The sequence below is a fragment of the Dryobates pubescens genome, chromosome 6, assembly GCF_014839835.1.
Source record: "Dryobates pubescens isolate bDryPub1 chromosome 6, bDryPub1.pri, whole genome shotgun sequence".
NCBI lineage: Eukaryota > Metazoa > Chordata > Aves > Piciformes > Picidae > Dryobates > Dryobates pubescens.
Genome location: NC_071617.1, coordinates 7661380 through 7688627, shown reverse-complemented (window position 1 = coordinate 7688627; position 27248 = coordinate 7661380). Strand labels below are relative to the sequence as shown.

The 27248-nt window shown below is 43.7% G+C and overlaps 1 protein-coding gene across 1 annotated transcript; it reads left to right on the top strand.

Annotated features, from left to right (window-relative positions):
• Window positions 1–9095: 9095 nt before the first annotated feature.
• AKIRIN2 (akirin 2) lies at window positions 9096–25906 on the top strand. Its single transcript, XM_054162571.1, has 5 exons — window positions 9096–9302; window positions 20550–20693; window positions 21403–21552; window positions 25158–25229; window positions 25545–25906. The coding sequence occupies exons 1-5, from the start codon at window positions 9101–9103 to the stop codon at window positions 25553–25555; spliced, it is 579 nt and encodes a 192-aa protein (XP_054018546.1). The 5' UTR covers window positions 9096–9100; the 3' UTR covers window positions 25556–25906.
• Window positions 25907–27248: the final 1342 nt, after the last annotated feature.

The following is a 27248-nucleotide window of genomic DNA, read 5'->3' as shown; positions in this document are numbered from 1 at the left end:
TCCTCTTGGCAGGCGGGAAGGGCTGCTCCCAGAGCTCCCCACCACCAGCAGCAGCTAAGCCTTTTGTTTGCGTGGGAGTTTGATGTTACTTTGGTTTGGGGTTTTTATTCACTTGGGGTTTTTTAATGTCAAGATATAGAATAACCAGGAAGACATACAAAGAGGTTTTCTTCAAAGTAGCTGAGCCCACAAAGGGGGAAGAAAAAAAAGTGCATGAAGTGCATGTAGATGCATATGCTAATTCTTATTAATTAAACCCAGAGTGCTGTGCTGGAGCTGTGCACGGGCTTTATTAGCTAATATAATATTAAAACAAAGGGCAGATTCGCCTTCCTCAGAAATTTCACTTTAGCAAAGCTCTGCAGCAGAGTTAATCCTCACTTCACACCAATGTGAGCACCAGGATCAGGCCAGGAGCCCTCAGGAAGGACTAGAAAGCCGATAACGAAACAAAAGGGCAAACAGGAGGCACATGGGGAGGACAATCCGAAAGAGTAGGATAAGAACAAGCATGTTGCTCTTGGCAGAAAGCAACTGGCAAAAAATTAGTTGTGTGGTCATTCTCTTGCTTAGCTTTTGTTTTGTCATGAAACAGGACTTGTTTTTGTAATAGAGGAATGGGCTATATTTCAGCAGAGGAATCTGAGCTGGATAGGCTTTATGGCAGAAGTACATTTTATGGGCAGATTTGAATGAAGGCAGAATGAATTTGGTTCACAAGATTGGGTACAGTTCCAGGCTTAGACAAAAAGGGCAGCATGAATGAAAGCCCTTGGAAGAAAACAGGAAAACAGGAGGAGGGAAGGAAGTGATTAGAGGAATGATGGGGTGGACCAGAACGTGTGGGAGCAATGACACAAGTCCCAAATTAACGCAGCAGCAGAACAATGCTGGGCCTAGAAGATAAGGCCTGAAAGCAAAGGGATGAACAGCCCAAGAAGGCCCAAGAAAGGGCACAATGGTCATGAGATGCTGCTGCTCAGTGAGGGAACAAGGGGAGGAGAGTAGTGACAATTTTGTCTTCTGGAATGAGGAACAGAGAGACCTTGCATTGAGGGGAAAAGAGAAGGTACAGATTCCCCAAGAAAAAATTCTAGAAAGCTGGTAACTTATGAGCACATTCAGGTTACAGGTCACCTAAATCTGGGGAAGAAGTTTGGAACCAAGGTCTGATGTGGGGAAACAGGTCATTGTTAATACTTGACAGAAGGACAAGCATGGCCTAAACCCAGTGTTCATATGGGAAAGGAAAGGGAGCAAATGAGCTCACAGGATGACAGAATTACCCATGGTGGAGAAAGGAAAGGATTTGCCAGCAGAAGAGGTTGTCATTTTCTGGTTTAGGAATGGAAAAGGTAATGCTAAGTGAGAGGTACTGCATGAGGAGGGCAGAGATGGAGAAGCAGAAGGGTGGATCAGCCAGAGGTGGAGAAGCAGGTTAAGCAGCAGGTGTGAAAGGCTGCTACAGTGCACACAGATAGCAACCACCCACAAAACCAGGGAGCATCCCTGAGGTCAGCTATGGAGTGAGGAAGGAGGCTTTCGTGACAGCAAAACTTTCAGCTGCATTCCACTGAGGTTCCATGCAAAAAATTTCCAAGGAAATACAATGAATGAAAAATACATGCTGGTGATTTCAATGGCTCTTAATTCACACAGTCAGTATTACTCACAATTAATTTTGTTCACTGTTCCAGTTCAATGTATTTTTGGTTGACTCAGTTCTACTCTCCAGTTAATATGTAGTACCATGCTGCTACTGTACCCTTATGAAAAATTAATCCTTCCAGAAAGACACAAGAGAACATTTCAGGGGGAAAAAAAAATATATCTTAGCATAAGGAGTGTACTTTTCCTTTTTATTAAAGCCCTGTGGCAGTTTTGTAAGACCACAAGGAAAGCAGAGGTTACTTTGGTGCAGTGTGTCTCCAAAATTCAGGCACAGGATATTTTGTGTGAAATACAAAACGCTGAATTCTTCACAACAGGAAAGGGGAGGAAGATGACAGAGAGGCACAACGAAAATGTGCATTAAAATGTGTGAGAGTGGAGGGTAAGGGTGTGCAGCACATGGGGAGGTCAGGTATTCTTTCTTTGGGTTGCAGTAACACGACACTGACCTTCCTACACCCCCATTACGGGTCTGGGTGAACCCACAGGAGGCTGTGATTGACAACGGATGTACAATGGATGACAATGGATGTTGTCCTGAGAAGGGCAACAAGGTTGGTGAGGGGTTTGGAACACAAGCCCTGTGAGGAGATGTGGCAATGGCAGCGATGAGCAGTGTGAGCAATCTGGCAGTGCAGGCCTAGAGCCTGACATGGTGGTAGGCCAACTCAGCGTAAGTGCAGAGCCAGCTACCAGTGTACCAAAACAGTGCTGTCTTGCAGCACTGTAACTAAAGCAAGGCACTGGTAGCTATAAACACAGTGAGTTATCTTGGGACAACAGGACATGCACCTGCATCAACAAACCTCACATGTCATCAGGAGTTGGACCAATAATCTATAATAGTGTGATGTGTGGTCACTCATAGGCAACCAATGAGTCCATGCCAACAAGGCACTCCGAGTTTATATGAGTTGTAGAAGTCCCCTTGCTAGGCACTTCTGCCTGTCCTATCCCTTCTTCTACCATGCTTTACTGTGCTATACTCACCATAGGCCTGCAATACTGGAACAATAAAGGATCGATACTAGATCATATTGATCAGTTGTATTGATTCCAATCATCTCTGCCACCGATAAGGAGAGGCTGAGGGAGCTGGGGTTGCTTAGCCTGGAGAGGAGGCGGCTCAGGGGTGACCTTATTACTCTCTACAACTACCTGAAGGGAGGTTGTAGACGGGCAGATTTTGGTCTCTTCTCCCAGGCAGCCAGTACCAGAACAAGAGGACACAGTCTCAGGCTGTGCCAGGGGAGGTTTAGGCTGGATGTTAGGAAGAAGTTCTATACAGAGTGATTGCCCATTGGAATGGGCTGCCTGAGGAGGTGGTGGAGTCACCATCATTGGAGGTGTTCAGGAGGAGACTTGATGGGGTGCTTGGTGCCATGGGTTAGTTGTTTAGGTGGGTTGGATTGGTTGATGGGTTGGACACGATGATCTTGAAGGTCTCTTCCAGCCTGGTCTATTCTATTCTATTCTATTCTAAAAGTGGCACTGATTCACACTTTGCCAGTGATCAGGCTTCCACGAAGCTGTCGAGGTAACTGCAATAGTAAAAGTTGCAAAATAGTGCTCACTGCTTCTTTATTATTTCAGTACCAAGCCTGTTAGCACAATCCATGCATATACACCAGTCAGTTTACTGATTTCCCTTTTATAGCTTCAAGGTACTATTCTGAATATCAGTGATCTGACTCGCACGGGTTATCACTGCTTCACCTGCTTGCAAGTAGAAAGTTTACTTCCACTGTGACTTTATTGTGGCCCCTTTATATTACAAAAAGACTGGAAGGACTTCTTGGGTCATTCAGGATAGTCTTGTGTCACTGAGAGCAACCACACCACACTACCACTTTTAAGTTCTTAAATGTTAAGCTTTAGCTAAAGACCACCTGAGCCTCATCTAAAGATCTGGGCTTGATTTCCTTTATTTTCCCCCCTACTGCTGCTACTGGAAGAGTGCTCTGGAAACTCATTCTTCTGGCAGTCACAAATATTCCTCTTATTTCCAATTTGGGAGAGACACCTGACAGTTGCTGTATTAATACAGTCTGCATGAGCAAAATAAACCTTGAAAGCTCTCCTGCACTTATCTCCTTCCTATGCTTTCAGAAAAAATAAAATCACAGACTTCAACATTTACTTGGTTGGCCCAATAAGCATTAACAATCCTTTAACTTCCTGCATTAAGGAAATTTTGCATTTCTATTTTCCTAATCAGCTCAGCCACATTTTTTCTGGACAAGATGTGGCTTTAATTGTTCTTTCCTGAAGATGTATGAGTGGAAGTACATACAGTTATTTCAGAGGAAATATCTGTTTTGAATGTCTCTTTTATCAGTAAATGTAATTCTGTGCTACTTCTGGCAACAACTTAGTAGAGTGTGGATGATAATGGGACCAAAACTGCTCTTCAAGTCTGGTTGCTTAGTCCCTAGTCCTGAATTTAGGGTGTCAGGTAATGATAAGACTAGGGGAAATGGGGGGAAAAAAACCAGAAATGGGTAGATTCAGATTGGATGTTAGGAAGAATTTCTTCACCACGAGGGTGGTGAGATGCTGCAACAGGCTGCCCAGGGAGGTGGTAGAGGCCTCATCCCTGGAGGTTTTTAAGGCCAAGCTGGATGGGGCTCTGGGCAACCTGATCCAGTGTGAGGTGTCCCTGCCCATGGCAGGGTGTTGTGACTAGATGATCCTTGAGGTCCCTTCCAACCCTGACAGTTCTATAATTCTGATTCCTTGTGGGCAGAATGCCATGAGTGTAACACTACAGAATCCTTACTAGTTGCATGGCTGCCATCAGGAGAGCAGCCTAGTACCTTATTCCTAACAAACATACTTGTGCTGTTGAAGGTCAGTGCATGTTGTAGGTTCAGATCATAATTTTTGATACAGTTCCTCAGCATAAGTCAGCACTTAAAGGAGCAGAGCTGACCTTCAATGACCTCTAGCTTTCATTCCTGTTCCTGTGTATCATCCTTTCCCTTTTGCCAGTGCTGTGTGATTGTATAGCAAAGTAGATTTGTTTCATTTTTTCTTTTGGTTGTTCTCCCCACCTTACAATTTCTGCACTGATCCCTGTATTTCTAGCTTCACTAATCCTTTTCCACTTGGCACCACACACCACTTCACTGAAGTGCTGACAGATAACCTCCACAGCATTTTGTCTACAAAATCTGCAATCACAGTGTGTGCCTGATAAATCAGTAAGAAACCTCCAGAATGCATGACCAAATTCAAGTGGAATGACACTGTTTAAAGTGACTTTTGCTCACTTGGGTGAGATGGAACAAGCCCTAGAAAACAGGTCAGCTAACTGGTGGTGCCATGCTTGTGAGCACAAGCAGTTAATGAGAAACGAGCCACTGTGTGAAGTGGGAGGAATATGGTTAGATGTCCTAAGAGAGAATACAAAGTCTGTGACATGGATTGGGTATCTCAGGCAGAAGGAGGAGGAAGCAGAGTCAAGATGGGTAATAAAAAGAACGGGAGGGGGAGGGGAGGGGGAGGGGGAGGGGGAGGGGAGGGGGGAGGGGAGGGGGAGGGGAGGGGGAGGGGAGGGGAGAGGGGGGGGAGGGGAGGGAAGGGGAGGGAAGGGGAGGGAAGGGGAGGGAAGGGGAGGGAAGGGGAGGGAAGGGGAGGGAAGGGGAGGGAAGGGGAGGGAAGGGGAGGGAAGGGGAGGGAAGGGGAGGGAAGGGGAGGGAAGGGAAGGGAAGGGAAGGGAAGGGAAGGGAAGGGAAGGGAAGGGAAGGGAAGGGAAGGGAAGGGAAGGGAAGGGAAGGGAAGGGAAGGGAAGGGAAGGGAAGGGAAGGGAAGGGAAGGGAAGGGAAGGGAAGGGAAGGGAAGGGAAGGGAAGGGAAGGGAAGGGAAGGGAAGGGAAGGGAAGGGAAGGGAAGGGAAGGGAAGGGAAGGGAAGGGAAGGGAAGGGAAGGGAAGGGAAGGGAAGGGAAGGGAAGGGAAGGGAAGGGAAGGGAAGGGAAGGGAAGGGAAGGGAAGGGAAGGGAAGGGAAGGGAAGGGAAGGGAAGGGAAGGGAAGGGAAGACCCAACCAAAACTAAAACAACCAAACAAAACCACCAAAGCAAAAAACAATGGGGAATGGAGTAATGGCAGATGAAGGGACAGAAGAGAATGCATAAAATCTTAACATTTAGTCAATGACAACATTTCCACGACAAACCCAAAGCCATAAAGGGTTACTTCCCACCCCATTCAGAGCTGTACAAGGGTCAAAACGTTCTCCTGCATCTGGACTTGTGTTTTTAACAGGTGTCATGCTTGAAGTCCAGATCCAATAGAATCTAGCACACCACCAGTATAAATAAACCCTCCCATTCCCAGCATGAATAAAATTTGTGGGCACAATTTATTTTAACAATATGTTTATAATACATAATTTTAAAGGCACCCCATGTAACACATAATGGGACACTGCAAATGGGTTATGTAATAAGTAAGTAAAGGAGAGAACAATATAAACAGTGGTTTGCAGCCTTGACCCTATGATGCTTCCTGCCACAATGAAAGTAAAAACACATGTTCCCCGACAACCATCAAGCACTTTGTCACTGCTGTTGGACATTTTGCTGCCTTAGGGGTTGTCTACATGCAAAGCTGCATTGGTTTATCTGCCTTTAATTTGCTGCAAAGGGCCGTGTGAATTCTTATTTTGACTTAGATCAGCTTAGCTCAACGAATTAAAGGTCAGATAAAGCCTGAGTAACTCTGTTAATTAGGACAATCGTGGTTCTAATCAATTGCTTACAATTATAGTGCTGGATGGACTGGCAAAAGCTTGCTTTCTGGTAGCTTTTCTTGATGAAGTTTTGCCTGATTCCTCAGACTGATTTTAACTGGCTTAAATTGTGCCTGAATGGCCCTTAGGATCTGGTGTCACACGAGTTAACGTAACCGAATTTTTTCTGCTGCTGAACGCAAAATACATACTAAAAATGTTAAGTTGGACAAACATTAAGTTCAGAGGGGAAGTGCTGCCTATTCTAAAATATCTTTTTTTTTAATATTCCATCGAAACACAAGCACTTCCTGGGACACAGATGAAGGCCAAAGTGGCTGTTTCAGTTCTGTGTGGGCACAGGGCATTCCAAACTAAACAAGTGTGTCATAGGCATGCTGAGAGGCACACTGGGCTCCTTAGCTCAAAGCCCGCAAGAACAACTTTGCCTCAGTATTCCTGGGTGAAGTGCTTGGCAAGACTACTTAAAAGACTGTTGCACTAACACAGGAAAACCTATCTGCTTAGGGAAATGTAATGGAAATGAAGAATTAAATGAATGGAAACCCAACCATCATTATTCCAAAGAAGAGAGTCCACAGAAGGAGTTATACCTGTATAGCAATAGTAGGACAATTATAGCACTGTAATAACATCAGTACATTTCCTGAGCTTTGTTATGGAGGAACAGAACTCGTCTCAGCTTTGGAGAGGCTTGTTAGCATCCTTACCAAGGAAACACTCCAAGTACTTCTACAGAGGAAAAGTTCACAACAGGTGGAGTCACCGTCCCTGAAGGTGTTCAAGAGGGGACTGGACATGGCACTTGGTGCCATGGTCTAGTCATGAGGTCTGTGGTGAAAGGTTGGACTCAATCTTTGAGGTCTCTTCCAACCTTGGTGATACTGTGATACTGTGATTTTGCTATTTTCTGTAATTAGTTTTAGGCCAAGGCAAGTCAGGCAAAACCAGGGTGAATTTCACCTAATTGTTCCAGAATTGTCGTAAGCTATCTGCCACAGAAAGCAGATTCTTAATTACTACTTCTATTTCTGTTGGGCAGAAAGGCTCTTCTAGGTCACCCCACGACCCGAGAGCCGAGTTACACTAAGAGCAGTACAACCATGCCGTCAGCACATACATCAGCCCTGTGTTTAGACTGCCTGGGTGCTGTTATGGCTTAATTAACAATATATGTCATACATCAGGTATGTAAATCAAAAACCTGCTTCCAAATGATAGCAAGATTTATTTGTTTTTTTTTTTTTTAAATGTCATTAAAGACCAGTTTACACTTTACAAGACAACCAAAACCCACACCATTTTAACTTCCAAAGACATATTTTACTTATGTTCATCGTTAGCAGGATTAGATGCAGAAAAACTAAAGGTTACATGTTACTTGGGGACTTATCAACCTCCTGTTTTTTTCCACTGGGGTGAACTGTGACACAGTTCTATTTCAACTAGGAAGCTGAACAGGAAAGAGCTCAGTTCTTCCTGCTAGCAGCTTTACTTCTTTAAAGCTCTTCCCACACCACCCTGCTTAAGCAAGAAAGCCCTTTACACAACTGCAAAGAAATCTCTCGGTTACACCGAGATCGACTCCCGGCACTGTGAGGCCTTTTCTGCCAGGTCCTTAGCTGTCACCTTCACTCGCTTGGTACCTCCGATTCCTGAACGCGCCCTGCTCGGCCCTCATCATGGAGGCCACTAAACGCACTTTGCCCTTATTTCACACACAGCCGCTGTAGGACCTGCGGTAACAGGAGGCCTGCAAGCGCAGCCGGCCAGGCCGCGGGGCCTAGCGAAAGCGACAGGACTCTCGCCCCCTTTGTGTCTCCGGGACCTGACAAGAACTCCCCGCCCCCTCCCTCAGGGCCGCGCAGCGCAGCGCTGCGCCGCTCCCCCTGGGCGCTGAGGGCGCCCGGCAGTCGCCCCCCGGACCAAGCCCTGAACCTCCGCTCCCCGCGGGCACCGGTGCCCCATCTCCACAACATCTTCCTTTAACCCACGCCCCACACCACAGCCTCCGAGGGGGGATTTAAATCAGAACCCGGAAGCCGGTGCGGGGCACGACGGGATGTGTAGTCCCAGTGTCCCGTAGAGCACCTCGCTGCTGAGCTGCGAGACTGGGGAGAGGAAACCACAATTCCCCTGAGCCTCTGCGCCCGCCACCGCCCCAGGAACGCAGGCGCAGTGCGGGGGGTTGGTTTTTGAATCCGCGGCGTTGTTATTGACGCCATATTGCTGGTGTGGGACTCACAGAGGGAAGCGCTGCTGCCGCCGCCGCCCGGGCCCTGCCGCCATCGCTCGTCATCGGCCGCCCCGGACCGGGTAGCCGGGCCTGGCCCCGCTCCCCTCAGCCCAGCTCTCGCCCCTTCAACGTCTGTGGGCGGAATTGGCCCGGCCAAGGCAGGGCGAGCGGCGAGAGCGGGGATCCAGCCGGCCGAGCCGGAGCCGCTGGGGGGGGCCGGGGCCGCTCCCCAGAGAGAGGCCGACAGGGAGGCGACGGAGGCCCTGACGCAGCTGCCCCCTCCTTTCCCTGCCGCCCTCCCTTCCCTCCCCCCCAGCCCGCCCCAGACAGCGAGGAAGGCGCCTCTGGGCAGGGCCGACTGCTGCCACCACCACCAGCGCCGGCGTCTCCAGTGCCCCTCGCTTCGAGCCCCCTTCCTCCGTCCAGCTTCCGCCCCGCGCCATGGCTTGCGGCGCCACTTTGAAAAGGACTCTGGATTTCGACCCGCTGCTGAGCCCGGCGTCCCCGAAGCGGAGGCGATGTGCGCCATTGTCAACCCCGGCCTCGGCCGCCGCCTCCTCCTCCTTCGCCGCCGCTTCTCCGCAGAAATACCTGCGCATGGAGCCCTCGCCTTTCGGAGAGGTGTCGTCCCGGCTCACCACAGGTGAGGGAGACAGCCCCGCCGTGCTCTGTAGCCCCCCGGGACGGAGGCAGCCAGGTGGCGGTGGTGGGGGTGCGGGGCGGCGACGGGGGGGCCCTCGGTGGGAAGGGGGGCGGCGGCGGGTGCGTAGGGCAAGGGTCTGGTAGGGCTACCGGGGGAGCGGGGGAAGAATTGGGAAGGATTGGGTGGGTCTGGCGTCCCCCTCCAGCCATTTTCTGTCGGGCTTTATGGCTGGCAGAGGCGGGGGCCGGGGCGATCCCTGCTCGGCTTGGCACCGCCGCGGCGGAGACACAATAGAAATGGCCGTTTGCAGCAGGAGCGGGGGAGGAGAGACGGGGAGGAAGGGGGGGGCGGTTTGAGCCGATGCGGGTGGGTGGCCATAGGAAAGGGGTCGGAGGGGGGGGTGGGAGGAAGACGGGAGAAAGGGACCCAAGTGGAGGAAGTGGGGGCCGTTAGTGAAGGAGACTTGATCGGGTGCCGAGGAAAGGGGGAGGCCGGCTTTCCTCGCTTCGGGAACGGGCACGAAGGATTTTTTTTCTTCTCTTCCATGATTGCCTGAGTGTGGCAAGGAGAGCCGCAGGGGCGAGCCGAGCTGCGGAAACGCTAGGGGCGGCGGGGAGGGCTGGGGGGATGCGTGACCGTGGTGCCTGCGGGAGCGGGGATGGGGTTGGGGCTGGCTCCCAGCCTGCGCCAGGAACCTCTCTCTGAGTGCTCCCCCCTCCCCCCAATCGATCCTTTGCAGCCATTATCGGCGGGTCAAGCGTTGCCCGAGCCAAGGTGGCGGCACCTCCTCCGGTTGCTCAGACATCGGGAGTAGGGGGAGGCGGGAGGGAGGGCGGGGAGCGCGGCCTGTCATCAATCACCCGCAAAACGCCAGTGGGAAAGGCAAAAGCAGATAAAACAAAGGGGTAATTCCGCTTCTAGTCCCTTAATACGTGCCGTCGTCCCGGATGACCCATTCTGTGGCATCCTTAAAGTCTCGTAGGAAAACCGAGCGATGAAAGAGATTGTATGCAAGGGTGAGAGTTGCCTTTAGGGCAGATAAAATGGAATCGGTCTGCCTTCTTGTCTCGGAAACGGGCGAGAAAGAAACCCTTTTGCATTCTTAAAGCTGAAGGTTACATATACAACGGGGGCTTATCTTAACGTGTGAGAGATGAGTCAGCCGGTGGCCCTAAAAGCCCCAGGTCTGCTTGTGTAATTGTTGTCAAGTGAAAAAATCAACCGAGTTCGTTTTACCAGGGAGTGGGAAGAGAAGGAATGAATCTTGGCTGGACGTGCAGGATTGATTGGCCCTTGCTACGGTTCGTCTAGTGGGTAGCTTCCAGTAAAGCACTTAAGAACGGTTAAGCTCGCAGCCATGAGTGGCTGTAGCGCCGAGGTATGGATCTGTGTCCTTTGTGTGCAGGAAAAAAAGCCCTCTGCAGTTGCTGCAGCTGAATCCCCCCTGCTCTTCGCGTTCGGTGCTCGCTTTTGTACAGGAGTTGACCCTGGATTACTGCTAGTATTACTAAGCATTAAGTTTGAACGTGTTTTCAAATTGCCATCTGCCCCATGTAGGACAGTGTCTTCTTTCGATGTTCTTAGTTCTGAAAACTGTACAACAGAATACGTTTTTGCAGGTTTTAATAAAACAATTTTTCAAAATGCTATGGAGGAAATCTGCAGAGAGCATACAAAGTACTTAAAGTTGGCATTAGTGCCTTGATTTTTTTTTTCAACCTCTAGGAAAAGATCTGGAATGAGTCAGCGGTCTGGGATGAGCGTTGTGATGGATGGCACTCCCTGGTACAGTGAGGCAGTACATACATATACTTTGAGACAGTATTTTAAAACCAGAATTAATTCGATTCTTTTTATAAGATAAGTGTTATTTCCTTGCAAGGATTTCGATTGGCTTGTTTCTTTGGGATTTGGAGATCTTAGGTTATGAATATTCAATATGGGTATTATCTGAACAGTAAATATGTATAACTGAAAGGGGACAAATCAATGCAACTTTCAGCAGAGAACCTGCATGCATATCCGAGGTAATAATTAAAATCCGAGCTTAATGATTCTGAAGGTCTTAGACTAAACAAACAAGCAAACAAAACCCCAAACCAAACAGAAAAACCCCTGCTGAAGTTGAGCAAATAGAAACCTCATCGTCTCCTGAGAAAAGCAGAGGTGCAAGTGGTAATCGTTTGAAATGCTGCTTCTGTTATGAAGAGAGTATATTTTATGCAAGTCATTTGTATAATATGAAGCGAAGGACAGCAAATCAAAATGTCTTTTGCAGCCCTTGAATGCTCCTGAGCAAAACTTGAAGCATTTATAAACCGTGCACATTCACATGGATTGTGCTTAAAAGCTCCCTCTGTGGTTTCTGCCACAAGAAAAAAAAATTAATCTTTATGCTGCACTAGTACAAATGTGACTTAAACAGTTTGCTTAGTTTTTACTTGCAGTTGAATTTAGGGGTATTATGATGTATTTCATTTTGACCTTCAGCAAACAAAACCAGAGCTTGCAGTTTTGAAGAGGCGACTTGGAAGATTCTATGGGATTCATCTCATCTAATTTTGTAAATGCATGTATGACCTAATAATTTGTGGGTTTCTTAATAGAAGAAGCAGATGGTTTATTCTAGACCTCTGACTTAGGATGAGATGAAGAGTGCTGTAGAAAGATGTATTTCCCCCCCACCCCCCCCATTGATTGTAAAATGAATTTACACAGCCATTTCTGAGGGCAGCTGTCTACATTTGGGTCAGAGAAATCTTGCTCTGGGTGAAAAGAATTCCAGTCTGCTTTTAAAGGTGTTCCAAACTCAGTCACTTGTTTTGTTCACTTTTTATATTGGGAAATTTAGTAACAATGGCCAGAATTAAATTGATTTCACTTATGATTTTCTCAGCATGTTACTGTAATACTTAGGCTTCCAACACTTTAATAAGTGTCTCCTTCAGTTCTATTTAATGAGTATGAATGGCCATATGAAATCAGAGCTCTGAATATAAAACCTGATGCTGATACTTTCAGTTCATGCTTAAGCGTTTTTCTTCTTTCTGACACCCTCTCCTTGATAGTGTTTAACTTCACCCAGTGGAGACTACAGCAACACAAGAACTTCTTACCACATGTTTAATCGTTTGAAAAACAAATTATCTGGAAGCAGAGTATAGGTTGATTGAAGGGGTGCTGAGAACTAAGACTATGGAGTGACAGTCAGATGAGAAAGCAGCTGGGTTTGTAGAGTGGTCATAGAGAAATAAATATATGTCTGTTTGAGTGAGGGTAGGTTTGCTCAAGATGAAATTTATCTCTCACAAGAGTGTTTTAATATTTTGTGGTTATTTGAGCAGCTGTTAGGTCACTTCCAGTTTCTCAATGAACTTGGCAGCCAATCTGTAATTGTGGCTTTACTGTCTACGCTTTCTGTGGCATGGTTCTTACTGGTTTGAGCATAGCCTGTGAGTGTGTTTGCTACTTTTTGGTTACCATTGCTTGCATCCAGAGCAATGTTTTAAAATGTGTTTACTATAAGCAGTGCAGAACACATCTGCCTGGTTCAACCTTGAAAAAGTGGCTTCTCTAAGAGGTTTTCTGTTTGAGTGCTGCAGATGAATTTTACTTACATGTAAGTTCTAGCTATAAATGAGACTGTTCTGTATGATCTGAAGAGCTACACTTGGAAGTCTGGATGGCTGTGCATAATGTATTGTACGTGTTCAGCTTCCCCTGGAGTCTTAAGGGTGCTGTTAAATGAATTTGGGAGAGTGAAAGGAGGAAGCAATAGAAGTATTTTTCTTCTGTTCTCTGCTGGATGTCTTAGAACTGTTATTTGCAGTGTTACCCTGATGAACTGTTGTATTCTGTGCAAAATTATGAGTAAATTGACTGGTAAATTCGAAGACAGGTCAGTGTTAGAAAGCCTGCACATCTGGATATTTCTCCAGTGGGAAGTACAGCTCAAAGAAATGGGAGAGGGGAGAAGGGAGAGATAGTGTTAACCTTAGGGATTTAAATCTCCAAATTCATAATACCTAGTTACTGAGGAGAAAAGCTTCCATACTCCTCATCCAAACCCAGAGATTAACTTTCAGCTAGAGTTCTGTAGACTCCAAAAGAATGTTGTATTTAAAAACAGTTTCTGAAAGAGCTTAAAAATCCACAAAGATTTTGCACCTGCATGTGCAATTTTTCCTCTCATCTGAAACATTCCTCTGCCTCAACTCTTCGCCAGCAAGTTAGTAGTGTGGGGAACCAAAAATTGTAGTGGGTGGAGTTACTGGGAATAGATCTTCAACTCAGGTCACTGGTTGCAGTCCAAGCAGAGATAATGTAAAAAAATTGATGGAATATGGAAACTGGTGAATTTATGTAGTATTTAGTAATAGGTGTGCATAGTTGGTGTTTGGTGCTCTAGTGGCAATGATATGGCAAATGGAGTTGGTTTTGAGAGACTCCTTACAAACAAAAGGTAGATAAATTTGTCTTTAGTATGTACCTTTTTCTGTCAGAACAGTCAGGGAGGGAAATGGATCTGATTAACACAAATATCCAAAGTTAATGGAAAAAAAATTACTTTGACCTTTTGGAGTAGGAAGAACTGTTAAGTCTCCCTGTAGGCTGTCCTTCTATGACCTTTCAGTTGCCATCTTGAGCAAACTTCCATCTGAAACTTGGTCCAAGTACATTTGGCTTTTAAATGAACAGATCAAGAAGCTTTGGAATGTGACATAGTAATAGTGCTGCATCACTTTCTGCTTAATTTCTGTTTTGTTAACATTTATTCACATGTGTATTTACTGCTAAATTATCTTGGCCAAATGCCAAGAGTCTCATTGTGCTGCAATATTGCAGAAATCATTAGGATTTTAAAAACCAAAACATTCCCACCCCTTAAAGGGGAAAAAAAGGAAAAGGCACATAAAACACATAATGGTGGCATCTGGACTTGATAATTTAATTTATATGAGAAATTTCTATATAGATGCCTGTGGTGACTATAAACATTAAACACCCTCAGTGGTAGATGCCATAAAATGTTGAAGCAGTTTTTTGTTTTGGAGGCAAGTCTGATAAATGCAGTGTGACTTCTTTTATGCAAAGAGGAAGATCTAATTGCTGTATCTAATACATTTTGCTTTGCTTGATTTAATTTTCATTCCTCAATATCCTCATCAGGAGAACTGTGTTTTCATGACTTGTGGGAGAACCAGAACTTTCATCAGACTGAGACTTTGAGTAATTGAATCTCTTGAGGTGGCCAGCTCTGTGCCACAGAGTCCATTAGAAGCTGCTTCTGTCAGTTTTTTAGCTATAAACACTGGCTGTGAAGTGTCAGCATGTACCCATTATCAGTGTTCTCTCTGGCTTAGGGCGTACTTCTCTGAGGTGAGTATGGTTTCCAAAAGTATACATTCTGTTACTGCAGTCTAACGGACTCTGTCCAGTCAAGAAATGAGGCTGGAGTGATTGATGTTACGCCAGGGGAGGTTTAGATTAGATATTAGGAAGAAATTCTTACTGGAAGAGTGGTCAGGCATTGGAACAGGCTGCCCAGGGTAGTGGTGGAATTGCCACCCTGCCATCCCTGGAGGTGTTCAAAAATGTGTAGACATGGCACTTCGGGACATGGTTAAGTGGGCACGGTGGCGTTGAGTTGATGATCTTAGAGGGTAGGGTCTCTTCCAACTTTAGTGATTCTTTGATTCAATATCTGTCATCAAAGCAAGACAGTAAGAGGAATATCTGGATCATTTTAATGTTTTCCTGTGCCAGTGGATTCCCTGCTTAAGTAGATAGAAGAAGTGAAGAATACTGTTACCCATTACTCTGCTGCAGCACTGCTCCTGGGTGAAGCTGGCTTCTTAAGATTAACATTGTACATTAGTAGTCTGTTGGGGAGACCAAAACTAGGAATGTGAAAGTGTCAGCTGGATGTTGAATAAGGGTGATGGCCTAATGCAAATGTGCAACCAGAGCTGAAATCCCTGACTGTGAATGCATTTGGCATTAGGGTGGCATTTGGTTGGTTCACTTAGAAGAAATCTCGGCCATGGTTCAGATTGGAATGCATATGGTGACATTGCAAACTGAAACTTGAGCTTTAGGTTCCATTTCAGGCCAGGAAAACTGCTATGCTGATTTCAGCTACGAGGCACCTACCTATGTGTTTTGCTAAAGTTTCCTTCAGCTAAATGAGAGAAGCCAGGAATGGAGATGATTGTTAGCTTACAAGCCAAAAAAAAAACCAAAACCATTTTTCAGGGGAACAATCAGCACCTTCCTAGCTGATAAGTGGTTATTAAAATGGAGAAAATAATTGTTTGCCTTGTTACCTTTTCAAATGAACTGCTCTTCACCTTGTACACCATGTCTAGTTAATTACAGGTCAGGATGAAGTTATTAGATGACAGAACTTCGGAAAAGAATAACTTGCCTTTTTATCATGAATTAAAGGAAGCAAGAAGGCATCACTCCTTGGAAATGAATGGCTTGGTAATCCATTAGTATGACAAATCATATTAAAGATCCCAAACTTGAATTCTGATTTGCCCCCTTCATATTTCATCATGCTCTCTTCATTGGATGTGAAAGCAGCTGAAACTTAATCTCGGTCCTCAAGTCATATCTCATATTTTGAAGGAAGACTGCTGTGAATACTTTCCTCCGTCTTAATGCAGTGTTTCACAAACCTGTACACTCAGCTTCTTGTCCTTAGTACACAGAGCTCTAGATTAAAAAACACACCTATCTGTGCATTTCATGATAGAATAGAATTAACCAGGTTGGAAAAGACCTTTGAGATCATCGAGTCCAACCTATCATCCAGCACCATCTAATCAACTAAACCATGGCACCAAGTGCCCCATCCAGTCACTTCCTAAACACCTCCAGTGATGGTGACTCCACCACTGCCCTGGGTAGATACTCAGATGACCGAATCTCCTGTGCCTTTAGTGGTCATGGTGAGGCTAGCATATTTTCTTTTTTGTCATTCTTTATCTGAGCCTTGAACCTGAAGGAGGAGAAGGGGATGTGTGAGATACCTTGCATAACTGTCTGGGATTCATAGTGTCATGGATTGAACTTTGAAATGCTATTAATGAGCTATTAATTCATTGCATCATGTTAGCTGTGTGGCTTTTTCTTGCTGCTACCCCATATTCACCAAGTCTAATTCTCACTTTCAGCTTCTTGGGCTGTTGTTTCCCATTAGCTAGCTCTCTGCTTTTAGAGCTACCTCTAGTAGGAAACACTGAGCACTGGGGACAAAGCGAAATTAAAAAGAAGCTGAGGATCGGCCACAGTGGTGCATGTGTGATCATATTAAATACATTTGTCATCTCAAATGAAATTGCCTGGCATGCAGTACCTGATTTGAACTGAAGCATCTATAAGATAAAGTCTATATTTGAAATACTTAGTGACTTCTCAAATATATATATATATGATAGAAGTGCTTAGTTCAGTTTTACAGCTTTAGAACAGCTCACTTAGATTGTGCTCATTAAGAAAATTTACTTTCAGATTCTAATTTTCTATATATAATTTGTTAATTAAAATGCATATCCTTATTGAAAAAGGTAATTTGGGCCTCCACATTGAGGAACACATAAAATCTGACCCGTGTTTGACACTGATCAGATGCACATTTTAATTTGGTGTCAGCTGCAGAGAGAATAGTCAGAGGTAATATGAAAGTAAAGGAGGTTAAGAAACCGAACTTAAAAAGGCAAGAAGGTTTTCTGGAAGCAAACCTAGGTTGGAGAAGGAGTTCTGCTAAGGCTAAGCTTTGTTTAATCGAGACAGATGTTAAAATGGCTTTACAGCCTGATGTATAGGTGGTGTTCAAAAGTTGTCTGGTTTACACTGCTTTAATATTTCGTGACTTCTTTCAAGTGCTGAGCTGCCGTAACAACTGTTTTGAACAGAATCTCTTCATTAAACACATTTTTGTGGATTTATTCAACAAAACTGTAAATGCCAGAAGTAACTTTGTGCTTTTAAACAACTTTTCTTGCTCTCCTGGATTTTAATTTAAAAAGATGAAATAGTCCAATTTTACATTCAGATTTTCAGTTAATTTAAATGAACTTTAAAGCTAATATAAATTCACATTTCAGTTCACAGTGAAGTAGTTTCAAGCCAAAGATTTTTATGTTGCTGTATGTTTATAAAAATGCCTGCTTGATCTTTGCTGCTGCAAAAATCTGTCTGCTTAATTTGAAGCCTGTGAAAAGTTACTGAACAGTTCAGTGCTACTTGTGTTTCTTGGCTATTAATCTCCATTTTACAAATGGTAGGAATCAAGAGGTATGAGGTGAGCTGTTCTCAGTCATCCTGCCTTACTGGGTGGAGCTTGTAGTCCAGTTCTTTGTGCTGAGTAGTAGGGCCTTAAATCTCTCAAGTCAGCCTAAATAGAGGATCCCTGTTTACCAAACTAAGTTACATACATGCTCAATAAGTGTTCAGCCAGGACTTGATTTTTGTTTTTCCTCCTGGCAGCTGTTTGCAGTGTAGACAGTGCATTGTAATGTTTAGATACTTCCTTCCTCCATTCCACTTTACTTTGGTTTATCCCTTTACCTGAAGTCACAGTGATGCAAACTGTCCTAGTGGTTTTGTCAGGACAGCGATCTCCCAGCGTATCCATCCGTGGCCTTCCCTGATTTTTGTCTTTTCAGAGCAGGATTTGAAGATAGCAAGTTAAAAAGTGTTGCCAAATTAGAAGCAGACAAAATTAGTATCAGTTGAGACTTGTGTCCACAATTCAGCATAATTTGGAGTAGTCCTTGAAGCACAGATCGTATTTTTTTTTTATCACAGTTGTTACTGTTCCCCCAAATTCACTATCTGATTTTTCCACCTTCCCTTGCTGTCTTCCTTACCTGTCTGTTGTCTCCTCATCTGTCCATCACTGTTGTCATCCCTACCACCTTCCACCTCATGTTGCTTTTGCTCCTCTTCTGGCTGCTATTTTAACATTTTACTCCTTATTTAATTTGCAGGAGTCATTAGGGCTGAAGGAGACCTGGCTCTTGCAGGTTTACCTATTGACTAGAGTCTCTTTGGTTTGTCTTAGGGTTTTTGTTTGGTTGGTTAATATAGTTTGAGAACATCTCTGCAAAAAGCATAAAGGAGAACTGTAGAGAAGATTTTCTCCAAGGCTATTACACCTGAAATTTGGCTCATGTTGCAGTTCATATGGAATTTGGAAAGTATGCTGAAGGCTAAGTAGTGGTAGCGAAGGATGCACGTGGTCTGTTACATTCTTAGTGAATGTAAATACAGAGTGGATGTTTGTAGTCACGTTTCTCATAGTGTAGGCATGCTTTAGGGTAGATGTTATCTTATGAACTGATTTGCTTACCACTCAAAATTATTCAGTACCTCTTCAGCTAGGACAGCTTGGTTCTGAGGAAAGCTACTGTTCTGCCATCATAATGCTGTTGAGTAAAAATGTTTCAGGGTCATTGTCTGACTGATGCATGTGACAGATTCCACATGGGATTCTGTAATTTTGGAAGTCTGGCTGCATCTTGGTTTAACCTGATGTATGTATTTCTGCACCACGCACAAAATGCTTGAATCCTCTGGCCATTCTTCAGTGCTTTTTTACTCACTTGCTTCCTTCCTTCTCTTAATTTCTTTAAAGTGCTTCTTTATTACATCTTCTGCATTCGCTGTTGCTTTGAACTGAGTTACTGGTCCTCCCTTTACAGAGGCTGGAAACTGTAGAAGCACTGTAGGCACAGGACTGAAAATGTATAAACTGCAAGGCCTTAATCAATGGATAAAGTGCAAACAATAAGCTCCTTTGCTGGAAAGGCTGGTGTTTCTGTTGACTGGAAATCATTTCCTCTCTTACAAGCCGGAAGCCCCTGGACTGACCTATGGAGTTGAAGAACCAGCACAATAGTTAAACTTCTGAACAAGGAACTGGCAGATGTTTGCTGTTGCATGGTCTAAGATAGGCTTCAGTCATTGACTGAATAAGCTGGTGGCTGAAGTTACTTGTTCACATGATTGCTTACTAGAAAATGCTCAAACGTGGAACCTCAATAGCATGCTGTTTGCAAACCTGAACACTGGTTGAGAGGTTTTCATGGTGTTACTGTATTGGCAGAATGCCAAACAGATGGAGGAAGGTATTGAGTGAGGTGCCCTTTGCAGCTCAGACACGGTCACACGGATTTGTGCGTACCCGGTTTGGAAAGCTGTCTTTGCCAAAAGTCTAGAAGTGTCAGTGGGTTGGTGGAAGCTGATGCTGTAGGGAGTGTTTTTAAAATGCATTTGAAAGCAGAAATTCTCATCAAACATCTTTGGAAGTATCTTTCTGCAAAAGTCTCCTGTAAAAAAACCAACCCAACCCCTCGAAAATGGTTTGGTGTTTTTCTTTATGCTATAATATTTCCAAAGGATGTGCAGTTAGAGCACTGAGGCACCTGAGAGATCTTGAGTGCATGGAATTTCAGGAAAAAGGCAATCGGGATTGGTAATTCTATTGCCAAGATTACCTTTTTCCTTGTTACTTTGAGATTACTGAAAGTACTTGGTGTGTTTTATTTAGTGGAACCAAATGCTGAATTACATATTGCCATCCTCCTTTGTGAGTGACTGTTGATCCATCCCATGTATGTGTTTTTAGAAAGATCAGAGGCTGTCCAAAATGTTGTGAAAGACTTCAACCTTTTGGATTTTATCTATTGGGTTTCCAATTCTTTGAGATTTTTAAGCAGTAGTTTCTTTTATTTCTAAATTGTTTTCCTTATTACTGCTGCCTGTATGGCAGTAACTTTACAGAGAGGAATAGTAGTTCATGTACATGTTTTTTAGCCTTAACTGTATGAATGATAACTACTATCTAGGGAAGTATGATGATTGTAAAGGAAGATCTCCTGTGGAGGGAAGACTGGATACCAGTAGAAGTTCTATAGCCTTATTTTTCTCCATGTATATTGTGTAGTTCCTGAATTTTAACTTTATGCTGTTCACTTTTGTTAGCAGTACTCTGGTACTAATCCATGACCTTAACTACCAACATTGTTTCCCTGCTGTTCTGGTGAAAACAGTCTGGGGTTACCTTTCTTGCAGTTAGTTTCATTGTATCTCGGGTAAAACAAAGTGGTCTTTTCAGGCCACGTTTTAAGAGTCTAGCTTTTATAATCTGTCAGTTATCTACAGTCTTTGGTGTTTGGAAGTGAAATGCTGAAATGTAATTACTTGAGGCTTATTTTTTAATTGCTTTTCTTTCAGAACAAATTCTGTACAACATAAAACAGGAGTACAAACGCATGCAGAAGAGGAGACACTTAGAAAATACCTTTCAACAGACAGATCCTTGTTGTTCTACTGATGCACAGCCACATGCATTTCTCCTCACTGGACCAGCTTTGCCAGGTACCCAGAAAATTCTGTGTAACTCTCTAGTGTATTTTTAGACTCTGTTTGCACACATTTTCTCCAGTTACTTGGTGGTTTATGTCACCACCTTACCAGCTGCTCTTGCCCTTTTTTTTTAACAATCAATTCTGTGTAATTCTGATACATGGTTAGGCTCTGTTTGAGCAACTTCTTTTTTCCCCCAGTTATCTGGTGTTTTACCCTCACACTCGCTCACCAGTTGCTTTTTTTGGCAGTATTAGCATTGGTCTGGAAGATTGTAGCTTCTCCTTTCAAGAGTCAGTGGACCACAAAGCTTGCATTGTTTTCTAGAGACCATCCTGCGTCCGCTGCCATTGATATTGTAATAGGCTTGTGCAAAGCAGCTGTCTTTGCACAACTGTACTGTAATTTTAACATGAAATAGAAGCTTAAATTTGTAAATGGCAACTGCCCTGTAAATGGTGTCCACAGCGTCTGTGTAATGCTCTTGGTGTTTTGATACCCATGCCAATTGGTCTGTTGCAGATACCTTTCTTCCGAGTGTTTTGATTTTTACTTGAATAGTAATTAGAAGTGTTCAGATGGCAGGGAAAGACTTCTCCAAGTGTGTTCTAAATTCCTGCCTGCATTCCTTTAACGTAGATGCTGTGGAGAAAACTGCCTATAAAAGTGGCTCTGAACTACTTGTAAATCTGACCTGATATGCCCAAACATTTAATCTTAGGTACTTCATCTGCAGCATCATCACCATTGAAAAAAGAACAGCCCCTGTTTACTCTCAGACAAGTTGGAATGATCTGTGAACGTTTGCTGAAAGAACGTGAAGAGAAAATCCGTGAAGAGTATGAAGAAATTTTGACCACAAAACTTGCAGGTATATTGTAGTTCAAAATGGGTCAGGATGAATTTGAAAGCTTTTTTTTTCCTCTCCTCATTTTTGTGTTACTTTGCTTCCCCCCCACAAGTAATCTGATTAAGGAATGAGATCAAACATAGGACAGACAAAATAATGTGTACTCTCTTTGATCGTGGTGTGGGTTTGGTTTTTCGTTCCTTTTTCCCTCTCCTCCCTGTGCTGCCTTGGATAGAAGCTATGACTCCTGCATATTAGTAACCAACAGAAACAGTGGTTTTATTTCAGATAGAACTTTCTCGTGGTGCAATGTCCAAATTGATCATTTCCTCCTCATTTATCTTTTTTTTTCTTCTTCTTCTTTCTGCCCAGAAAGACTTTCTATTCTACTGGCTTAAGAGCTCTTTGTGAAGGACTTCTATTTTTTTCTTCCCTGCTTGGAAACTGACTTCCTTTTTCTGGAATTTGGCAAGATGACAGTACCTAAGATTTCCCTTTCTCTTCCAGTGCTTACCATTACGCTGCTGCCAGTGGTGGTTTCTATGAGCCTGAGCATCAGTAGTTCAGCTGCATTTCTAATGCTCTGTGTTGAATTGTATTTCACACCATTCAGCTCATATCTTTGGTGCCTGTTTCCAGCTTACCTTTCTGTAAAGATCATGTTAATGTCAGCATTGGAAATAGGGCCTTTCTGTAGTTGAAGTCCTCTACTTATAAACATCTTGCTAGCATTTGAGCACCTAAATTTTCTTGTGTTCAGAGGTAGATGCCTTCACAGTATGATTCATTGTCTGGTACTTAGTGTGATGATAATGAACATCTGAGTGCGTTCTTTGGCAGCAAACCTGCTCTTGAATAACCATAGCTGTTCTGCATCCCACCTGAAAACACAAAAATGAAAGTTTTCAGATCTCTTCAGGTGTGGGAAGAAAACCTTTTGTCAGATATGCCATGCAGAAAATCAGTAGACCTGTGTCAGGCTTGGGGGCTGCCTTGACAGTATTGTCTCTGCACCTGAGCCTCTGTTCATATCCTGTGGTTCCTGATCTGCCATTGCTGTGTAAGAAATGGCTGACTGAAGTTCCAAGACCCTCTGAAATCTGTTTGAAACTATAGATAGAGTCCTAAGTACTTCTGTCGCTTTGGGCCTCATGCTCCATTTCTATGTGTTGGGGTTTTTTTTAATGTGCTTCAGGCTGATGGTTAGAGCTCTGTCAAGCTTTTTTCCTTCTAGTTGATGTCTGTTAGGAATTGGAGAATTTCTTGCATTCTCCTAAATGAATTTCAGTTAGCAGTGATCATAATAAGCATTTGAAGACCAGGAGAGTTTCCATTTGTTCCAGACACTTTGAGTGTAGTTCTTCACAAACAGCAGCCCCTCTGGCACGCTCCTCACATGTGCTTTGTCATGCTAAAGGGGGCATTTTTCTGGTTTGGGAATGGAGGGGATGGGTTTCTCTTTGCGGGGTTGTGGTTCATGGTGAGAGGAGGTAGATTTACTTGTTCTTACGATGGTGGTCACCAGAAGAGCTGTTAGAAAGATCATGTTACTGCATCAAGCCAGTATATTTTCAGCATTATTTGGGAATTTGGAGACTGTCAAAAGAATTTGGAAATTCCTTAGAGCTAGAGTTAGGTCTTTCTGCTGACAGAGTGACTTTATCCTTTCCTAAACTTCTTGCAGTGAGGCGATCCTCGTTCTCACAAACTAGCGAAGTCAATGGAAGTGTGACTGGAAATTCTGCAGCACATCTCAGTTGAAGAGCTTTGTAAAGTGACTTAATGTGTGTCTCTCGGATACTTTCCTTGGTCCTTTCTGAGTCATGGGTTTCGTGTAGGTAGTTAGCCAGATGACTGTCTCTTTCTTCTCCCATGCTCTTTGTTGAGTAGGTGTCTTTCCTGCAAGATCCTTTGCAGGTTTTAAAACCATGGAAGGAGTGTAAGAGGTTAAGTAAAACTTTCTCCTGAAAGGTTTTCTAGAATCTGTTTGTGAAAAACAGCTTTTTATACCAGAGGTCAAATTGTATTGTAGTTGTACTTACATTCATTTCATTTAGCTGCCTTTTGACCTAAGATAGATAGTTAGAACATACATAACATGGGATGCCAGTGGTGTAAGTATCCTTACAAGCACGCACCTAGATTTTCAGAGCTCACAGTAGGTGGCTCTTGGTAACTGTGGATTCTTTCAATTCCCAAAGCCAGTTTTAACAATGATGATGTTGCAAAGCAGCTGTGCATGCTAACTTAAAGAAGAAAGCTTGCAAGTTGGCTTTCAGCCTTTAATACATAGTTTTAGGAAAAGCTCTGGTTGCTGTTATTTTTGGAAATGGTTTCTGGGCACCAGATCCTTCAATCTCCTCATTGTTGTTTTGTTGTTTGGCTAAGATCCTCGCACGGCTGCTGAAAAGCCGACAGTCAGACCTGCGGTGAAACAGAGGTCCTGCTTGTGGGCAGAGGGGAGCTGGCTGCTGTGACCCTGGGCCCCTTCAGTAAGGGATGAATGTCCTTAGATCTTTGGGTCAGGTCCATACTTTGGGCTGCTGCTGCACTACTTGCTGATTACTGATACCCTGTTTACTTCAAAGGTGAAGCAAGCTCATCCATGCAAGAGGATGGGGACTTTAATGGGGCAAACCTGTGGGACTAGGAACCACTACAAATCTAACTGCATTTTTGGTTGAAGATTGCCTTCTTTGACCTTGCCCTTTTCTCAGAACACCCCACATTGCTGCACATGTATTTTTCCACAAGGGAGGAAGGGGAATGGAGAGGAGCGGAATCTGGTAGATATTACTCTCCTTGTTCAATTTCCTAATGCTGAAAGGTGATAATCCTGCTGATGAGTGCAGTATTAAAACTGAATAAAGTATTGTGAATGTATCTCTGTATGTATGTGTGTATAGAAGGAATAATCTTTCTGGGAAATACCAATGCTTAGTTCAAAGCCAGATGACTGTGTTCAGTATCTAAATTTCATTTCAGATTACACAGTAGCTGTTTCCATGAAGTCCGCAGTCTCCTCTTGGGGACTGCTTTTGGAGTTAGTCAAGTGTTAGTCACTTAGCATTTCATCCTTTCAGTTTGTTGTTTGCTTTTGTTTCTCTGGTGGTCACCAAAAAGTTCCAACTAGCAAATCCCCTTCCTTCACTTCTCTTTCCATTTCATTAGATTAATTTTCTTACATCTGGTAACGTTAGGAGCCTAGATTGGTTTCCAGCCCTAACACTGACCTTAATGTGGGTTGCTTAACTACTCCGCTTCCATTATGGAGCTGTTAAATGGGCACATTGATTACTTCAACAGACAGTGTCTGATGCTTGGCAGGTGCTAGGTATGCTGAAGTCTCTATGCAGCATAATTCCTGTTGAGCATGCTGCTGTCTTTCCCATGGCAGAAGCTTGTAAAGGAAAGTACTTTAATTAGAGGAGGCATGTGCTGCAGTCTTGTTCTTGCGAATGAAATGGGAATGGCAACTCTGAACTGTGTAAAGTCAGACCTACTGTTAGTGGATGTGTGTTTTAACTGACATGATTTGTATGCATAAAGAAAGTAGTCTTGAGTATTTTTCTTGGACTTGAGTTAAACTTAACCATACTCACCCTTGTCATGCTTCCTGCTTGCAGAACAATACGACGCGTTTGTGAAGTTCACGCATGATCAGATCATGCGACGATATGGAGAACAGCCTGCCAGTTGTGAGTATCTCTCTCTTCTGATGCCTAGGGCAGCACCAAGTCAACCAGCATTCAATAATTTAAATGGCCATTGTTTGTTCCTGGGCTTCAGCCAGGCCCCTGGTTAAAACACTTTCCAAAGGTAATATGTGGAAGAGTGAGGCTGAAAGGCAGATGTGAGCAAAAGGCAGCTTTTGTTGAAAGCATGCATTGATGTCTCCCACAATATGCTGGGGTTCATTTTGAAGCAGGTTTTGGTATTTCTGTAGCAGGTTTGTGATAGAGTTAGCATTTGGTCATTAACTGTTTTTTCCCTTGTTGTTTCTCTCTTTCCAGATGTTTCATGAATCACACTTTCTGCATATGTGGGCTGCCCTATACACCCTGTTTTATTGTTGCAAGCTGTCCCAGTAAAGACTTGCAGCAATGCCATATTTTTTTCCCCCTGTGAACACAGGTTATTTCAAGCTTTTGTCAGTGGCAACCACTCTTATGCAGCAACTGGTTTTGGAGTGCTCCCTGATGTCAGTACCACCTGGATGTGGACCTTTGCTACCTGTAATAATACCAGTGGCCTCATTTGCTGTATCATTACAATTTGGCTTCTTATGTTAATAAGTTTGAAAAAGTAAAGGATTAAAGCTGGTGTTCTAGAAGTTGCCCTTCACTGGTTGTGTAAATAAAAATGTAGAATGACACTTCTGACTGAAGTTAGTGTGGTTTTCATAACTGTGCACTACAACAAAGCTGTAATCACAGTTAAATTAGAATGTAATCCCAGGACAATTTTAAGCAAATAGCCCACAGTACTGCCTGTGAAATAGTGAAGGAGGGCATTTCTGTATTCCATGACTTTTTTGGGGGTTAAGAATGGGTTTATATGATTTCTCATTTTTGTAGTTTTTATTTATTCTATCAGTCTTTAACAAATGTTTATTGCTGCAATTTTTCAGTGTATCATTGTTTTACTGCCCTTGTAGTACTGGAATTTAGTTGGAAGAATAAAACATTTACTTCTAATCTGTTTGTTTTTAATATGCAGGTGGAACTTAAGCTGTCTATGAATAAACTTCAATCTGAGTGTTTAAATGAAAACTTCATTTACTAGCAGTAGTGGGTGGATCAGAATTTTAGAGGAGGAGGAGTTGGATGAAAATCTCAGGTAGTTTTCAGAGGTGAAGAAATCTTCCTTAGGTTGGCTGTGTTGTTTCATGGCGAGGAAGCACGTTTGGTGCAGAACTGCTGAGAAGCTGTTGATTTAACTTGCTGCAGCTGACTCCAAGCAGCTGTGCTCGTCTTCCTTCAGATTTAAATGACCCATCAAAGAAATTCTGTCCATAAGGTAGAGCAGGCACTTGCACCACAAGCTGGGACTGTAGGTAATGGAAGAGCTGAAGGTGTGCAATCTTTGTGTTCAGGGACTACGGCTTTGTTGTTGGATACACTCAGCTGTTTCCAGACTGCTTTATGAGTGCTGGCTGCTGCTCTCTCTTGGTGTGAATCACTGAAGTTACTACATGACATGATTGTGCCCTGGGTTTAGAAGTAACTGCTTACCAAATGACTTGCCTGCTTTGGGGACTTCAAAGCAGTTTCAAAGTAATCCTTTGACTGTAAACTGTTGTCTTCTCTAACTTGCTTTCAGCTTCTGGTTAACTGGGAATCTGTTGTGTAATGGGTCTTTGTACCATTTTGAATTAGTGGAAGAGTTTTAGTTGAAATCTCCTCGAGCCTGCAGCTGGTAGATGCATGCATGAATTGGCTGATGCTTATGGTACCAGAGAAGCATGTGATGGAGGAGCTCTAGTTCCTGGTAAACTCCTAGGCAGTTAGTAGTGCGATTACAGGTTCAGAATTAGGCATGTTGTCACAGTGTCAGAATGCTTTCTGCTCACTTTCCTGACATCTCTCTTAACACAAGTATTTGAATTGTTTTTACTGTATCTCACAACTGGGAGATGTCTGCTGGACTCCCCTCTTGGGCTTCCCATTACTTGGAAGTTAAAAAGAAAGCTCTTGAGGGCTGTAATTTCTGTTGTC